We start from the raw sequence: 17,548 nt of genomic DNA, 5'->3' as shown, positions 1-17,548 counted from the left end.
ACCCCAGGGATCCCAAGTCCCTGCCTCTAGCACCTGCAGCCATGGCTCTCCAGCCTCAGGCCCCCACCTTGCTCTCTCTGGGCTTTGCACATGCTGTTCCCTCTGCTGGAGTGCCCTTTGGCTTAGTGACTCGACTCTGACCTCAACTCCCCAAATGTTTTCAGTGGCACAGCCACTGCCACATGGGTCTCTTCCACTGGGCTTGGGGGCCCTGTTTGGATCCCTGACCACCGATTTCTGTGGTCCTAGCTGCCGGCTGATCCCAGCACACACAGGTACTCAAGAAATGCTTGTAGAATTAATTCAGCGGACTGTCCTAGGCAGACAGACCCTCAGCCAGTGCATCTAGCAGCAGCCTTGGTCCTGGACCCTCAGCCCAAATGACCCAGAGACAGCCAGTGGAGAACTATCCTCCCTTGATGGAGCCCCATGGCTGAGCCTCAGGGCGGGCTGCCACAAGATAGTGAGCACCGGGGCCCCTGGGTGGCTCAGTCGGTTAAGCCTCCAACTTTGGCTCAGGTCAGATCTCACGTTCGTGGGTTCAAGCCCCGCGTCAGGCTCTGTGCAGACAGCGGGCTCAGAGCCTGGAGCCTGCTTCCGGTTCTGTGTCTCCTTCTCTCTCTGCCCCTCCCCCTCTCATGCTCTGTCTCTCTCTGTATCAAAAATAAATAAAAAACATTAAAAAAAAAAAGATAGTGAGCACCCTGTCACAGGACGTGTGCAAACTGAGGCTGGAAGCAGGTACGGGCCTACAGGCTGCTTTGGCTCTGGGGGTGTGGAGGGGCGTGGATGGCGCCCTGGAGCCCAGCAGCGAGGGGCCCAGGATGGGGATGGGGCTCCAGCCGCCTCATGTCAGGGCAGGCGGTGCAGAGCAGGCCAGGCCACTTCTGATGCCAGCGGCCCTCCCACCCTCACTGCTGGCTTCCACAGTGGAGCCTCCTCCCCTCCTGAAGGGCCACCAGGGTTAGGGAGCCAAGAGTTCATGCTACAGGGACACAGCGGGGCTCAGAAGCCCAGCCGGCCAGCACCCACCTGGCCTGCCCTGTCCTGCCAGGCCAGGGCCTCCTGCCCCAGGTGACAGAGCTTGAGAAACTGCTAAAGAGCAGGTTGTCACCCAGGGCAAGCCTGCCACCTGAGGCGTGGCAGGGGACGCTCTGACGGCCTCTGAAGGCCCTGGGATTTGAGGCGTTTGCTGTGCAGACCCCTGAGGGCCACACCCAGGCTCTCCACAGACCTCCTACCCCATGGGCTCTGACGAGGGAGACTCAGAGCTCGGGTCCAGCTCCCAAAGCCCCATGTGCCCCTGTTCTGATGGGGAGACTGAGGCAGGAGGCAGAGGCCAGATGGGAGGGGCACAGCGGCCACCAAGGTGAATTCTCTCCAGCAAGAGAACTGCAAGGCCTAGATGGTGGCCCCCCAATACGGCCCCTGGCCTCCTGGCTCCCTGCCACAGAAGCGACCCCACATTCCAAGCATGCCTGTCACTTTAAGCTGCCTGGCTGTCACTTGTGAACCACTCAGTCCACATTCTCGAGGTGGGGGGGCCAGGTGCTGACACACCCTCCCCCCCCCCCCAGACAGCCTATAAGGCACAGGGTGGGGAGCTGGGGCCTCACCCGCCTGCCGTCCTCATGGCTCTGCTGCTCGCAGGGCTCCTGCTGCTCCTGGGGCTCTGGGGGCTGCTCTGGACCTGCACCCACACCCCCTCCCCAGCCTTTCGTTGGCCCCCTGGACCATGTCCGCTGCCGCTCATTGGAAACCTGCATTTGCTGCGTGTGACCCAGCAGGACCGGTCACTGATGGAGGTAGGTCAGGGCTCCAGCCACATGGGCAGCCCAGCCCTACCTCAGGGGAAGGTGAGCCCATTTTCCAGGCTGCCGGTGGGGTAGGGGGGGTCTGTGTCCCAGCCTGGGTAGGCCCCAGTGCCCACCCTGCCTTGGAAAAGAGGATACCCCATCCCACAGGGAAGAAGATGGGCCATTCAAGGTGCAGGGGGCCAGGAGTGTCAGGTCAGGGGGGCTCCATGGAGGAGGCAGCATTTGATGAGTGCCTAGGGAGAGCCAGGTTTGGGGGCAGTGGGGGTGGGGAGGCAGGTGCTCTTAGGAGCAGCACAAGGAAGCAGTGGTCTGGCGACAGAAGGGACCTAGACTAGCGCACAAGTGAGCCATCAGGTCAGGGGCGCCTGCGGGGTGTGGCTGTTCACTCCCTGGGCTGGAGGCTGGGCAGTCCTGGCCCCAGGTGGCCGGCAGGCTGGTGGGTGGGTGAGGCAGAGGCGCAGGCCTGGCACCAGCTGCGGTTCCCACGGCCGCACACCCCGCTTCCCCAGAAGTGTGGCTGCTTCCAGAGCCCTCCTAGTGGCCACCTGGTGGCCCCTGGGCCTTGCATGGGGCAGAGAAGGCACTACGGACTTGGCCCCTTGGGGGCGAGGCTCCAGGAAGCACCCGGGGTCCCAGCTTCTCAGGCCAGCACTGGGCCCACAGGCCACCGTCCAGCATGCGGGGAGTGGAGCCGGTGTGCGCAGGAAGGGTGGGTCTCTGTCCCTCAGTGTGTGTGACGGACAGTAACTCACCTTTTGTGTCTGGGCCTTGCTTTCCCCATCTGTAAAGGCCCAGAAGGGGAATGGCGCCAGGCCAGCCCTCGACCCACGTTCTTGTTCTGTGCCCTCGGGCTAGGCAGGGGAGTCAGTGTGGGGAAAACTGAGGCCTGGGCACCACCCCTGACTGGCCAGGCCTCAGTGCTGGGGGTGGCTGAGTGAGGGCAGGGCCTCCTGGGCCGAGCTGGGCAGGCCACCCCGCAGACAGCCCCACCTGCCGCCCACCCCATCCTGGGGTTACAGGGAGCCCTCTCCAGCGTTTCCCACCAAGAGAAAGCTGTGGCCATGACGCCCAGCACCAATGGAGGTCCCCTCCCCCACCTTCCTGGAGTGGATGGGGAGGGCGCTCAGCGGGGCCCCCTGTCCCCTGAGTCCCCCTGTGCCCGCCCTGCGTGGCAGTGGCCTTGGCGGTGGGAGGCGTGCTGCTGGCTGATTCCTGCCTGTCCCCACCAGCTCTCGGAACGGTATGGACCGGTGTTCACTGTCCACTTGGGGCGCCAGAAGATGGTGGTGCTGGCCGGCTATGAGGCCGTGAGGGAGGCCCTGGTGGGCACCGGCTCGGAGCTGGCCGACCGACCCCCCATCGCTATCTTCCAGCTCATCCAGGGAGGTGGGGGTAGGTGGGCTGTGTGGGGTGGCAGTGGGGCAGAGGCCAGGGTGGGGGGTGTCTGTGTCTCAGAATGGGAGGAAACAGCGTGGCTCCCGGGGAGGGACACAATACACAGAGAGGGGACGAGGCTGACCAAGACCAGCTTTTGGCAGAAGAGGCTCAGGCATGGGGGCGGCCCAGCCAGGCCCCCAACCTCGGGCTGCCCTCCTCTGCTCCCTGCTTGCATCACCCTCGGTTGCTCACAGCGACTCGTCTGCCCCCAGGCATCTTCTTCTCGTCGGGGGCCCGCTGGAGGGCCGCCCGCCAGTTTACTATGCGCACCCTCCATGACCTGGGCGCGGGGCGGGGACCCATGGCTGACAAGATCCTCCAGGAGCTGAGGTGCCTCATGGGGCAGCTGGACAGCTATGGAGGTGAGTGGGGGCCGGGCATATCCTGGTGGGGTCCTTCACCCTCTGAGGCCTATGCCCCTCCCACTGCAGGCCGGCCCTTCCCCCTGGCCCTGCTCGGCTGGGCTCCCTCCAACGTCACTTTCACGCTGCTCTTTGGCCGGCGCTTTGACTACCAGGACCCCGTGTTCGTGTCCCTACTGAGCCTTATCGATGACGTCATGGTCCTCTTGGGGACCCCCAGCCTGCAGGTGAGAGATGGCTGCTTCTGACCTCAGGGTTGGGGTCAGGGAGCTGAGCCCCGGCTTGAGTCTGTCCCTGCCAGAAAAACATGGGGCTGCCACCTTGCAGAAGCAGTGCCGATTCCAAGCCAGGAGGCCTGAGCCATGTCCTGTTTCAGACACCAATCGGCCGTGTGACCCCAGGCCAGGCCCTTCTGCCCTCTGGGTCAGCACTTCCCCTCCCCTGCCTTCCCATCAGCAACGGAGGCACCTGCTCAGAGGCGGGGATGGAGCCAAGATTTCCTCCGTGGATATGGGGCCAATGTCCCCTATGCCCGAGCCCTCGAGGCCAGGGCTGCCTCCCAACATCGTCCTCCACAGCGTCACAGAGACCGCACGAGCTGGCCCTTCCAATTTTCCCAACTCCCAGGGGCCTGTGAATTTCACTCTTTTCCAAAACATAAGGTGTTAACCATCATGACCATTCCGGTGATAGGAGCTAAGTGAACGCACCTAGGTGTGGGGCCAGATTTACAGTGATGTCTGAGCATCCGGCCCTATTCCTCCCGACCTCTCAGGGCCCTGCGGCCACGGGCGCAGGGTGGGGGGCTAAGCACAGAGTCTCCGGTCCTCCAGCTTCCATCCCAGGAGCCCCTGCTGTCCTCTGGGTGGGCAGGAGGATCTGGCCTCCTCGAGGAAGCCCCAGGAGGATGGAGGCCAGGGGTGGGGGTGGGGTGGAGTTCCTGGCCTCCCGACCCCCCGCCGGACCCTCACTGGGTACCTTGATCCAGAGATCCCTCACGCCCTGGGGATGCACAACGATGGGGTGCAGCCAGGACAGCCGGGGACATCTGCCGAGGCCCCACCTTGTGCAGGGCATGTGCTGGCTGGTGCAACACCACCGGGACCCCCTCGCAGCAGGGTTGGCTGGGGCTGTGAAGTGTGCAAATCTTCGGTCCTACCGGCTTTGGTGGCAGGAGAGTGGGGTGTGATTACAGCCACCCCACAGTGGCGAAGCCACCTGCTCAAGGGGTGTCACCTGCTGACTGGCCCTGGGACCGCGGGTTTTATGGGAGCCCGAGCCGATGCCCTCTTGTGGCCCTCTTGTGGCCATGGGCAGCCCCACCCAGCAGGTCCGCCTGGAGCCGCGCCTGTGGACCTGCACTGTGAGCACACGTGCTGGAGGGCGTGGGGCTCCCCCTGACCCCCACCCCTGCCCTGCCCTCTGCCTTCAGCTGTTCAACATCTACCCCTGGCTCGGGGCTCTCCTCCAGCTGCACCGGCCCGTCCTTCGGAAGATAGAGGAGGTGCGAGCCATCCTGCGGACCCTCCTGGAGACACGGCGGCCCCTCCGGCCCGGGGCGGGCCCCGGGCACAGCTACGTGGATGCCCTGATCCAGCAGGGCCAGGTGTGGGCGGGACATCCAGGGCCCGCCCCAGGAGGAGTGGAGTTGGCCCTGCACCACCTCCTCCCTCTCCTAGCTAGGGACCCCTCTGAGCCTCCGTCTCGCCATCTGTGAAATGGGGCATTTGCAGTGCCTGCCTCAAGGGGTGGCTGCAAGGATGTGGCGAGGCCAGAATGTAGCAGGTGCTCCCTAACCTGACTCCTTTCCTCCCAACCCTTTCTTGAGCCCGGAGCTGGAGAGAGGGGGTGTCCATGGAGCCCAGCTTCTGGCTGAGTCTGCTCTAACCCACATCTGCAGGGGAAAGACCCCCAAGGCCTGTGGGCTGAGGCTGACATGCTGGCCTGTGTCCTGGACATGGTCATGGCCGGTATAGAGACCACTTCTGCCACGCTGCAGTGGGCTGCCCTCCTGATGGGCAAGCACCCGAGTGTGCAAGGTAAGCCCCCAGCCACCTGCTTTGTGTGGGGGGGTCCCCGGGGCCCAGGGGACTGAGGCTTACAAGGACAGGGTGTCCATCCTCCTGCCCGCAGGCCGGGTGCAGGAGGAGCTGGACCGGGTGCTGGGGCTCAGGCGGCCCCCTCGGCTGGAGGACCAGCAGGCACTGCCCTACACCAACGCCGTGCTGCATGAGGTCCAGCGCTGCATCGCCCTCTTGCCCCATGCGCCGCGGTGCCTGGCGGCCGACACCCGGCTGGGTGGCTACCTTCTCCCCAAGGTGGGCTCCTCCTCCTTCCTGCTGTGGGTCAGAGGGAGCACAGCTGGCAGTCTCCCGGGGCCACCTGGCCTAGCCCACCTGTGCCTACCCTCAGGGCACAACTGTGATCCCTCTGCTGAGCTCCGTGCTCCTGGACAAGACGCAGTGGGAGACCCCTCGCCAGTTCAACCCGGGCCACTTCCTGGATGCTGATGGGCGCTTTGTCAAGCGGGCAGCCTTCCTGCCTTTCTCTGCAGGTACTCCCAGCTAGTAGGGCAGGGGTGGTGCGGGGTCCCTCGCCCCCAAGGAGCCCAGTCACCAGGGACCTCACAGAAGTTCAGGCTCCTGGGCCTCCCATTGCCCACTTCGTCTGGCGCCCCACCCCTGTCCTCCAGAGCTGACCCGTACCCCGCTCACTGGAGCTTGCTCCCAGGTCACCCCCACTCCAGGAGCCAAAAGCAGGCCTGGAGCCCCAGGCCTCGGTTTCCCTTGCAGGCCGCCGAGTCTGCGTAGGGAAGAGCCTGGCCAGGTCGGAGCTGTTTTTGCTGTTTGCTGGCCTCCTGCAAAGGTACCGCCTGCTGCCCCCGCCGGGCCTCAGCCCCGGCACCCTGGACACCACACCCACCCCAGCCTTCACCATGCGGCCGCCGGCGCAGGCCCTCCGCGCAGTGCCCCGGTGCCCAAGGAGACCCGGGCCGGGTCTGAGTCACTCCCCCAGATCCCAGCGTGGGGTGCTCTGTGGATGACGAAGGCAGGACAAATGGGTGGACAGACAGACACCCCTCACTGCTGGGCTCTTTGCCATGGTCCCCAAAGCCCTACCTGGGCCTGATCTTGTTCTGCTATTGGCCCAGTCCTCCTCTAAGTCCCCTTGCCCTGAGGCATCTCTACACCTTCTCCTCCCATCTTCCCAGGGGAGCCAGGCCCCCTCCCCACCCTTTGCCCTCAGGCCCCGTGGGCATCAGCGCTGCCTCTGTCTGCATTCAGAGCCTCCCCAAACCTCAGGGTGCCCCCATTCCCCAGTGGTAAAGTGCCCCCTTCCTGCACCCCACGCCTCCCTGGGCTCCCTGCTGCCTCCTCTCCCCACTTACCCTCCACACTGCCCCCATACAGTTCCCCACAGGGCCAGACTCAGCCAGGCACCCGCCTGCACTTGGGGTGCAGGGAGGCAGCAGGTAGGAGGATGACGCCCACCCAGAGGCCGGCCTCAGACCCGTGTCCCAGATCGCCCCACGCGGCTGGGTCTCCTGCAGACCCCTGCCTGTTCTTGGGGCTCCTGGAGGGCGTGCTGAGGAGGCACTCTGCCCTTGGAGCCCCAGGACATGGGCCAGTCAAGGGACAGCTGCTACAAGAGGCTTGGGGACCTGCAGGGGTGACAGCAAAGCTGGGGGGTAAAGGTGAGCAGGAGTTTGCAGGGAGGACATGGGCTCCCCATGCTTACACCCAAAACCCAGCTACTCCCCCCCCCACCAGATGTATGGAGGCCCCTAGGCCAGGACCCAGGGCAGGGAGCTGTGGCTGTCCAGGGACACCGGGCGGGCGCTGGGGGTGGCAGTGAGTGTGGCTCCCATCCATGGAGCTCCCGTCTGGACTGGAGGGAGGCCCGGGGCAGGGGCTGGGGGCCTTCCCCTGGAGGGCGCACATATCACCGTGAAGATGGGGAGCACCAGAGGAGCATGGAAACATCTGACCGTGCCAAGTGTGGGCACCCCCGTGCAGGCCCCTTGCTCCCTACGGGAGACGGAGTGGAGTCCTACCGAGGAGCGGAGTCCGGAGGCTGACGAAGCAACGCAGGATCCTAGATGAGCCCACGGATTTCAGAGGTGGTGGGCGGTGCAGGCAGAAGGGAGGGACACGCACCACCGGGAGTCAGTTTCTTGCTGGGAAAGTTGGGTGCGGGGGCGGGACCGTTTCAGTCTAGCAGGGGCTGCCATACAAGGAGCAAGGATCTCATCCAAGTTCATCTCGGCCAATGAACTGACAGAACATTCTGGAATGGGTGTGAAGCCCTTTCAAGAAGCTGTTGAGGAGACTGGGCTGCTGGGGGCCGGCTTGGTGGGAGGGGTGGGTAACCGGGAGGCGAGAAGCGAGGGTCACAAGCGGAGGCGGCTGTTACCAAGGTCTTGTCCTCTTGTGGCGAATCTAGGGTGGCCTGGACCCTGTTTCGAGGGGCCACACCCACCGTAGGAGACACCTGCCAGGACAGTCCCACGTCAGCCGGGTGGTGGGATGCGCAAACTGAACCTTGATTTCCTAACTCACGGAAACGGGCATCAGAACGAACCATTTTCCAAGATGACTTACATGGTCTCCGGGGACTCCTACAGGGCAGTTGCTGGTTTAGGGTCCTTGTTTTGATTTGCAGAATTTGAGAATCCTCTGTGCTGGGTTGGAAGGTGTAGATCCCAGTGGGAGGCGCTTCACAAACACGATGCTCGCTCCCCCCGCCCAGTCCTCCAGAGCAGCCCCCCAGGCAGGGGCACAGGCTGGCGGCTCTGGTGTAAACGGTTTCTGTGAGGGACACGCAGCAGCTCTGGCCAGACGTTAGGCAGGAGATCCCCATGGTGACCCCAGGCACCCATGCTTGGCCCTCTCAGGCCTGCAGGCTGGTGTAGATCTGAGGTGGGCCCAGGGCAGGGCTGGCTTGAGTGGGACCCTCGCCCACCCTGGTTCAGGGCTCAGGAGGCTCAGGCACCCCCTCACCCCTGCAGGGGACCTCCGGGCCCCCTATTCTCAGGCTCCCCTCACCCCTGCAGAGAACTGGCCAGGGCCCAGGGGAGCTGAGGCTGTCTAGGGAATGTCTGTCCCTTCCCCCCCTGCTGTATGGAGTGGACACAGAATAAACACGTTATACACTGAAGGAGCCTAACGTGCCAAGCATGATGTCTGGCCCACGAGGAAAGCGCCCATCATGGCTGCACCCCAGGCCCCCACACACCAGGCCCAGCCCCTGCACGGACCCAGGTCTGCTGCTGCCTTCCCCTCTGCAAACAGTCTGCAAACAAGGGGCCTCGCCAGCCAGTCTCCCCACACTGAGACTCTGTCCTGTTAGACACGGACCCCCACCTGCTCCCCCAGACCCGGCTCTCTGTCTGCTCTGTGTCTGCGAGTCAGACGACCCCAGAGCTCATGGGAGTGGGTCCCGGTGCATATCCTTCGGTGTCTGGCTTGCATCGCTCACCATGGTGTCTGCAGGGTCTGCCCACGTTGGAGCGGGTGCCAGAACTTACTTCCTTTTAAGGTTGATGCGGGGGACCAGCCCATGCACCAGAGTCTAAGGGTCCCTGAGTAGGGGGTTGGTGTCAGCGAAATATCTACAAGAAAGAACACAGACAACATGAATGGTGGAAGAGACCACACTTTACTGTGAAACTCGGTGTCTTATATACCACAGGTGATTACATCTTTCTTTTAATGATTACATTGTTTGTAACTTCTTAAGAATCACGTTTCAAAATAGATCATTGTTTTTACGGAAGAGAAAATTAAAGACAGGAATGAAGTACAATACAGAAGATCAAAAAACATAATTTATCACTAAAAATACATCAGCAGGGGTCTTATTTTGCGTATATAGTGTAATATTAATCAAATCTTATGACAAGGCTATTTTTTTTAAAGGTTTAAACAATAGTCTGTGAGTAAGGGGCCTCTAACTAGGGAGGAAGTTTCAATCAGAAATCTGCCCAATTACTGAAACCACAATCACCAAGAGGCATGAATAAGAGGAGAACCAACCCCAGTCTCTGATCCTACTTAGGTCAAGCAGTCAAGCTCACACATTTTCAAGTAGGGGAAGCAGGGTCCCCATAGGCCACACAGCACTGCTGGCTGGATGGGCCCCAACAGGTTGAATAGCAGTTCGTCGGTAGATGGAATGCATCATGCTTGTCCGTTCACCCACGAGGGACAGTCCAGGTTTGGGGTCCGGGTTCTTGCCGGCTGCACCTCCAATGAGCTCAGCCTCCAGCCTGCACGGCCTTTGCCTCTGCAGACATCCATCAAGGGGCCCAAGGTGTTGTGGGTCAGGAGGGGGCCGATGGGCCCCTGAACGCGGGCTCCTGTGGCTGTGGTGCCCCTGCCTCGTGGCTGTGAGGGAAAGAGTACCCAAGGGCTGGCAGGTGGCTCACGGCCCCAGCCACACCACTCGGCACCCGAATCAGAAGCAAGCTCTCACGGGCTGTGGCGCCCACTCCCAGGGCCACCGGGCTGCCTACCCTCAGGGCAGACACACGAGGGGCTGAGTCTGTTCCCGGGGCAGGGGTCCTGGTTCACAGCCACTTCCCATCCTGGAGCCCCTCTGCTGACGTTCCTGCCTGATAAGCACTAATGTGATTGGACGGTTGGCTCTGCGGGGGGAGGGGCGGGGGGGGCACTGGGAGGGGAAGTGAGTCCCAGGGAGGTGGGTGCTCCTTGGAGGGTGGGGCGGGTGACAGGCCCGGAAGTCCCGCCCCTCCGGTGCCTGTGCTCTGTGGAGCTACCCGGAGGGAGTCTCTGGGAACTCTGGTGAGAACAGACATTAAGGTGACAACAGCCCGTTTTACCATTTTCCTTCCAAGTGCTTTGCCGTGAGCTCTGCCCTGCAAGGCTCTGTCTCTGCTCCCCAAAAAGACTGCCTTGAACACGTCTGACATCTGCACACGCTGTGGGGCCACAGTCCCGAAGGCGCTCCAGCCCCGCCCTGCCCCACCCCCCAGGTGTTCTGTCACCACAGGTGAGCTAGCTCCCCGTTTCCAGAATTTGGAATGAGGGAGTGCCCTCCTGTCTGAGGTCCCTACCTTGCGCAACCCTGAGGCCTGGATCAGCACTCCCTTCCCTGGACTGCTGAGTGCGGCTCCCCTTGGTGTCCTGGGCCCCTTGGGCCCCTGCTGGCAGACTGTGGTTGTTTCTAGCTTGGGGGTGTCGACAGGACAACAAGAGCCACAGTCAAGCTTCCTGGCCCAGTGGCCCCATGCAAGCCTTGGTGAGTCAGGGACTCACAGACTGACCTTCAGCACTCATGGCCCCCACCCCACGTGGTGGCCTGGCCTCTGGGCTCAGGCTCTCCCATGTCACCGCCCCTGGGGCCTCATCGGTGCATCTCTGACAGACACCCCCAGCAAGTGAGGTTGGTCCCACACCAAGTTAGGCCTCTCGACAGCTGCGTCCAGGTGACCCGTCAGTGGCACCTCGCTCCACCAGGGGGACCTTGCAGGAGATAGGATCTCATGCTCTGGAAGGAGCCCTCTCCCATCTGGTATTGGGAAGTGTTTGTGCTCAAGTGAGGGGACTGCCCTAGTCTCCCAACCTTTTCCATTAACAGACAATGAGGACTTGGGACCCATCACATTTCCCTTTGCGACTTGGTTGCCAGGAAACACAGAGCTATGGTTCTTGATCAATCAACTCCAATACCTTAAAAAAAAAAATCTGCCTTTTTTTTGTTACAGATCTTCTTTTGTACGTCTACTTCTCAGTGTATTTTTTAATGTTTATTTTTGAGAAAGAGACAGAGCATGAGCAGGGCAGAGAAAGAGGGAGACAGAATCCAAACCAGGCTCTAGACTCTGAGCTGTCAGCACAGAGCCTGGTACAGGGCCCTCAACCAGGAGATCATGACCTGAGACCAAGTCAGATGCTTAACCAACTGAGCCCCCCAGGCGCCTCAATGTATTTCTCAAGATCCCGCGAAGCTTAGGCACTGTGCGGCTGGCACCCTGAATTCTTCGATGTCCCCAGATCGTCTGCGGAGCCCTGGTGCCAGCACACTGGACTGCTAACCACTCAGATCTGTGCAGACTTCACGATCTCACCTGACGCCTGCAGGGCCAGGACTGCTCCTCTGTGTCCACAAGCCACCTGGGCCAGCCACTCTCACCCGGATGTGGGCGTGTGCCCAGGTGACGGGGATTTCAGCTGCCCCAGGGGTGGGGTGGGGCAGAGCATCACCCCCTTTCCTCAGGGTGTGAAGGATGCATGGTGTTGGGTGGGAGGTTGGGCTGTGTGACCATCAGAATCCGGGGGTGTGGGTTACAGGTGAGCAGGGGGAGGTCCCGCGGATGAGCCCAGGCCCGTTGGGATGGCTGGGCCCCTCCTGGGCCCAACCCCATCACGGAGAAGTGTCCCTCAGCACGGGTGGTTCACGGTACCTGAAGCTCAGGTGACAGCAGACACTGAGACTGGGGACACCAATGGGAAGTGACACTCTGGGGAATGCGGCTGGAAAGACCTGGCCAGATGTGACCTGAGAGAGGCCCCAGGTCTTCTTCTGGAATAAGGGGTCTACACACAGGCCAGGAGCCTGTGACTCACCGTTAGCACTGTGACAGCAATGCGACCAGCTTCGTACAGTCCTGGTTGTCTACTGCACGCACCCCAGCAACTGGGTTGGCAAACCTGGATCGCGAGCAGGGCTCAGTGTGGATAGCTCACCTCTGCTTTGCACAGGGTCACCGGCGGTCACAGCATAGGAAGGCCTGCCATCACCCAGCTGGATCCCCACGTGGCCTCCTCATCCTGTCCTGGCCTCAGCAGCCACATGCCTCTACTTCCCCTCCTCCACACTGGAAGCGAACACCCATCCCGGGGGGCAGGGTGCCAAAGCCTGGGTGGGCGAGTGTTAAAACTGCATCTCTGCCACCTGTGATCCTCTACGTAGGGTGCCCTGAGGTACCCTCCTGAAGGTGGTTCAGGCACCAGCCGCCCACTGACCTGATCCACTGGCAGAGGAGGCGAGAGCCGCGGGGCCAAGCACTTGGAGCCCTGTGCCTTCTGGGGAATTCAGCACACGTGCTGTTCTGGGCATAGGGCGAGCAGTGCCACACAGGGAATCTGCCTGGATCACATCCCTGGGGGGGCCCTGGCCACAGCCTGTTGTGCCCAAGTTTTTAAAATCGCCCCAAATCACCCCAAAACAAACACCAGAGACTGCTAAGGAGACCGAGTCACGCCTGCAAAAGCAAAGGGCCTTTATTAAAGCTTAAGCTCGGGCTCACAGTCTCCAGCCTACCGGCTGGCCACGTGAAGAAAGCCCTGAACAAGGGCAGGGCAGGGCCTTTTATGCCTTTGGGAGGAGGAGTTACAGGAAATGATGACAGGTGTACAGTGATCCAATCCCTGCCCCCCCATCAACACTGGCAGTTGTGGGAGCCAAGCACACCATCCGGAGCACTGACCAATCAGAGTGGGCCCAGGATGCCCCACGTGGGGCGTGTGACTAGGCCCGCCTCTAGAAAGGTCAAAGGTATCGGCCGGCCTCCCCCGATTGGGCGCCGCAGGAGTTGTCCCTCCTTAATGCGCGCCCTTTCAGGAGAAGGGGAAGGCTGGATGGGGCCTGCGGCCGGCGGGGGAACGCCCCCCCCCACGGCCGCAGGGCGCATCTCCACCATGGAGGTGCGCAGCGACCGGCTCCGGGAAGGTTGGGACCGGCCGGCGGTGAGGGTCGGATCGGACCTGCATCTTTACAAGCCCAACACACATTCACGTCAGGAAAAGCACGACTGACGTATGAATAAGAATGCGTCACACACGGAACAAGAGCCACGGCCGACATGGGCTGGTTTTATTGGAAATACGAATGGAAACAGTCGGTGAACTTGGGGGGGTGTCCAGGCAGCGCGTGGTGGGCAGCAGAAGGACCACCTTCAGTCCCCGCCGTGGACAGACGATTGCTGGAGGGGCGGGTGGGCTCTGGTGGCTAAGACGTTCCCGGTAGAAAATCAGGCCTTCCGCTTGATGAGCAGCCTCCCTGGGGGCTTTGGGGCCATGGAGAGGCCAGGCCTGCGTCTCCAGGTCACACCCCAGGGCCCCCATTCTGCTCTGAAGGCATCGTGGAGCCTGTCCTCCCGAGGAGGTCCCCAGGCCCGCTGGCCACTGCCCTCGGTGGGATGACGTGGGGCGGTGGGGGGGGGGGGGTGCACCGAGAGGCCCAGGATGCCTGGGGCTGCGGTAGCAACCTGGCCCGTTGGCAGCCTACGACAGCAGCTGCAGCACCTGCCGGATGCGCCTGGCGGTCCCCAGGGGGAGGGCGTCCTTGCCGCTGGCCTCGTCTGACTCCTGCATCAGGGCCTCGGCCTTCTGCACCGTCAGCTCCCGGGCCCGGCCCTTGAGCCCCTCCAGGTAGGCCAGCAGTGTGGAGAAGAGCTCATCGGGGACCTGGGGCCGGAGGAGGAGCAGGGTATCAGGGGCTGGGCGGGGTGACATGGGTGGCCCCAGGCTTTGGGCAGGGCTCTTGGCCCAGACACTGGCAGCTCTACCCTCTGTTCCTGCAAGAGGCCGCCTCCTCCAGGCTGCAGAGCCTGGCACCATCTCAGCCCCCAGCATGCCGACTACATAGGGCCCCGTGCGCTGCACACCCCTGCTCCCAGCCCCTGCTCCTCTGAGACAACGGGGACAGGCCCCAGTCCTCTCCCACCTGGATCTCGCCCCTCCCCAAGGGCCACCGGGTCAGCAGTTAGCAGGTATGTCTAAGAAATCTGGGACACGGAACAGGGCCCAGCTGGCCCCGTCCAGAGAGAGTGGGGGGTTGGCCGGGTCCACTCGGAAAGTAGTTAGTGACTCACACGCCTCGGGTTCGAAACTTCAGCCGTGAAGGCAGAGATGACACGTGGGGCAAGGGGACAAAGCCGGGCCCGGGCGGGAGCCCCTCCACCACGATCAGTCAGCTCTTGCATGGGCGCCCAGACCATTTGATAGAGAAAGAGCCCCCCACATCGCTCCCACCTCCCTCCACACACTGACCCTCCCCCACCCCTCGATGTCCCACTGCCTCCCCACACGGGCTTCCCCAGGGTTGGCAGCCAAGGCTCTGTCTTATAACAAGACTAGAAGATTCTACTGTGAAATCCGAGGACACTGGAGAGAAGACCCTGATCCTGAGGCCAGCCCGTCAGCCCATACAGGCCCCCAGGGCACACGCAGCCCTGGCCAGATTTCAGGTCCCTCCTGCCCCCACAGGGCACCACGTTGGAAGAAAGTGTCTGATTTCAGTCAGAGGCCGAACAAATGAAGCAAACATGATCTCGACAAAATAAAGGCACAGAAAGAAGGGACTCAGGATTCAGGAAGGTGTCACGGACATCCTCACAGAGTAAGGAAACACGATCCGCTTAGAACAGGAGAGAAGCACACCGGCGACAGCAGTCATGTCCCCTGCGACACAGGCTACAGTCCGCTTTGGTCACAGCGCCATCCTGCTCTGACCGCGCCCCCAACGCCCATGGTGCTGAGCGCCTCTGCACGCTTGCTGGCCGCCTGCACCGTCTGCTCTGGACCAAGGCGGACGCCTGTCCACTGTCACTTTAGAGTCGGGCCAGCCTTCTATTGACTGACATGAGCTGGCACGTCGTACACGGGCTGTGAGATCAGGGTCTGCGCCTAACCCCTCCCTTCTGTGGCCCAGTGGCCCTCTCCCTGCCCACCAGTCTGGTCTGCGGTCACCATGCCGGGGTGGCCACGCTCAACGTGCCTGCGCCTGACCTGAAGTCACGGCAGGCACTCCCACGTTTGCCTCCAGGAGCTTGAGTTCCAGCCTGACATCTGGGGCCTTGATTCACTGTGAGCTGGCTCGTGAAAAAGGTCAGGTGGGGTCACCTTCACTCCCTGACATATGCAAATCCAGCTGGCCCAGCTCTGCCTGTGGAGGAGACTATTCTTTCCCTGTCGGATGCCGTGGCTCCCTCCGCCTCTGCGGACCCTGACACCAGTGTTCATTTCCGGGCTTTCTATTCCACTCCCTCGTGGGTCCTCCACGGCGGTGTGGCTTCCAGATCTGCCTTGACCCGTGAAACTCCATCTTATACCCTGCCCCTGAACACACATGTGCACGCACACCCACCCACGTGCACGCCCACCCACACTTGCACACGCCCACGTGCATGCCCACCCACACACACGTGTACATACACCCTACTTACACCCGCACACATGTACGCACACATGCATCCATGAGCTGCACAGGCAGGCAGAGGTCAGGCCCCTGCCTTTGCCTCAGGGGCTCGAGGTGAGGCTCCCAGGGTGGGTGGGGGGCAGATCCAGCGTGGTTTCAGGTATGTGCACCAGGAAGACGGGGGCATGGGCGGGTCACTGCCTCTGCTGGTTCCGGCAGGCAGCGCTGGGGGGCCATCACTGCTCTCTGATGGGGGGCATGCAGATGGGACAGCAGGATGCCCACACAGAGAAGCAGCGCTCATGCGGGGCCAGGAGGCACTACCAACTAGAGCCTGGAGGCCGGAGCAGCAAGGACCCCCAGTTTCAGCCCAGGGTCCTCTCCTGTGTCTGCTGCCAGTCTGCTGAGTCACACAGGCCCAGAGTGTCTGTGGAACTGAGGGCTAGTACTAGGACATGCTGTTCCCAGGGGCCCTACCCACTTCCTGGCTTCCGTGACTGCCCGCTTACTCTGAACCCTGGGTGCCTCGGCCATAGTCCCCAGGGCTTTCTTCCATCCCACTGCCCATGCTGGATCCCAGATGAGCCTGAATCAAATGGCTTTCCAGGGACCGATCAATCCATCGGTCCATTTATTCGCCGGTTACTGTGCTCTATCTGGAAAGGCCCCAGACATCCGTCCCCCCAGCTGGGGTCTGGGGCATGTGCCCCAGTTTCCAGGGGAGCCCAGGCACCCGGGAAGGGTCAGGCTCAGAGCTGCGGGCTCATTGAAAGCCCACGAGCCTTGCCTTCCTGGGGTTCATGTCCCAGTAGGGCAGAGGGCAAGTGAGTCCCAGGACCCTGGGAAGGTGGGGAGTCCATCCACTGGGGGACGGGCTATTCTCGGACACCTGACACCACACACACAGTTAGCCCCAAAATAGTCAAAGGCCTAAACGTAAGAACAGAAACTACAAAACCCTCACAAGGAAACGTGGGTTGTTTTCTGACCACGGGTGAGACCACGGTCCCATAGTTATGACACAAACACACAAGGACAGAAGCAAATGTGGAGAGTGAGGCTGCGCCACATGTCCCTGCCCGCCTCCCAGCCACCAGGTGGTCTCCAGGGGCACCAGGAAGCTAGGCCTGGGTTCCCGAAGCGCCCATGGCCCAATCAGGGCGCAGTGAGTCACAAGGGCTGGGAGTGGTCATCAGGCTGTCATCACGTGCCAGCACCTCGAGCGCCTGGGGGATAGGGGGTTAGGACACTGGGCTCTGCACGCAGCTGCCTGCGGGCTCTGTGTGTGATGCCTGCTCTGGAGGTTTCCGGGGACGGTGTGTCCTCTGAGCCTGGACTCCTGGACACAGAAGTCCAGAGGCATGCTGGGGGAGGGGGCGTGTGCCCTGAGCCGCGGTGAGTGGGGAGCGGCCAGGGGGCTGCGCAGGACAGGGGGTCCTGGGAAGGAAGGGTGGGGTGTCACGCCCCAGCATAGGCTCTGCGGTGGGTCACACTGCTGGCCCGTGAGTCCTGCAGCGACACAGGCTGGCCCAGCCCTGGCACCAGTTTGGAAAGCTGTCCCCCGCCTCATTACACCCAGAGCCTAATTTCAGGGTCAGGCTTTCAGGTGTGTCCTTCCCCAGTCACGTGCACACAGGTGCCCTGACCTCCCTGAGTCGGGGCTGTCACACTTGTGATGAAAACCGTACCTGTCAGAACAACTGGTGAGGTAGCGAAGGGTTACAGCCTGGGAAGGGATCCACGCAGACGTGGGCCCCGTGGCTCTGGGGA

General features: G+C 62.1%; 2 protein-coding genes across 4 annotated transcripts in view; one reads left to right on the top strand and one right to left on the bottom strand.

Annotated features, from left to right (window-relative positions):
* Positions 1-1,631: 1,631 nt before the first annotated feature.
* On the top strand, positions 1,632-10,008 carry LOC115297575 (cytochrome P450 2W1). The gene is made up of 13 exons (XM_029945766.1): positions 1,632-1,805; positions 3,047-3,209; positions 3,467-3,616; positions 3,686-3,843; positions 5,049-5,222; positions 5,517-5,655; positions 5,750-5,934; positions 6,029-6,170; positions 6,409-6,589; positions 6,828-6,938; positions 7,027-7,088; positions 7,167-7,310; positions 9,908-10,008. Exons 1-13 carry the CDS (start codon positions 1,632-1,634, stop codon positions 10,006-10,008), a joined length of 1,884 nt encoding a protein of 627 aa, XP_029801626.1.
* Positions 10,009-13,424: 3,416 nt separating this feature from the next.
* Positions 13,425-17,548, bottom strand: part of LOC115299022 (AN1-type zinc finger protein 2A-like) — a 123,601-nt gene continuing 119,477 nt past the window's right edge. For all 3 annotated transcript variants that reach the window (XM_029948276.1, XM_029948275.1, XM_029948277.1), the window contains one exon: positions 13,425-14,046. In XM_029948276.1, coding sequence (XP_029804136.1) covers positions 13,864-14,046 — 183 coding nt within the window. In that variant the 3' untranslated portion in view covers positions 13,425-13,863. The remainder of the gene's footprint in view (positions 14,047-17,548) is intronic.

The sequence above is a fragment of the Suricata suricatta genome, chromosome 8, assembly GCF_006229205.1.
Source record: "Suricata suricatta isolate VVHF042 chromosome 8, meerkat_22Aug2017_6uvM2_HiC, whole genome shotgun sequence".
Lineage (NCBI taxonomy): Eukaryota > Metazoa > Chordata > Mammalia > Carnivora > Herpestidae > Suricata > Suricata suricatta.
Note: the sequence above shows the minus strand (reverse complement) of the source record. Positions and strands in the feature narration are given on the sequence as shown.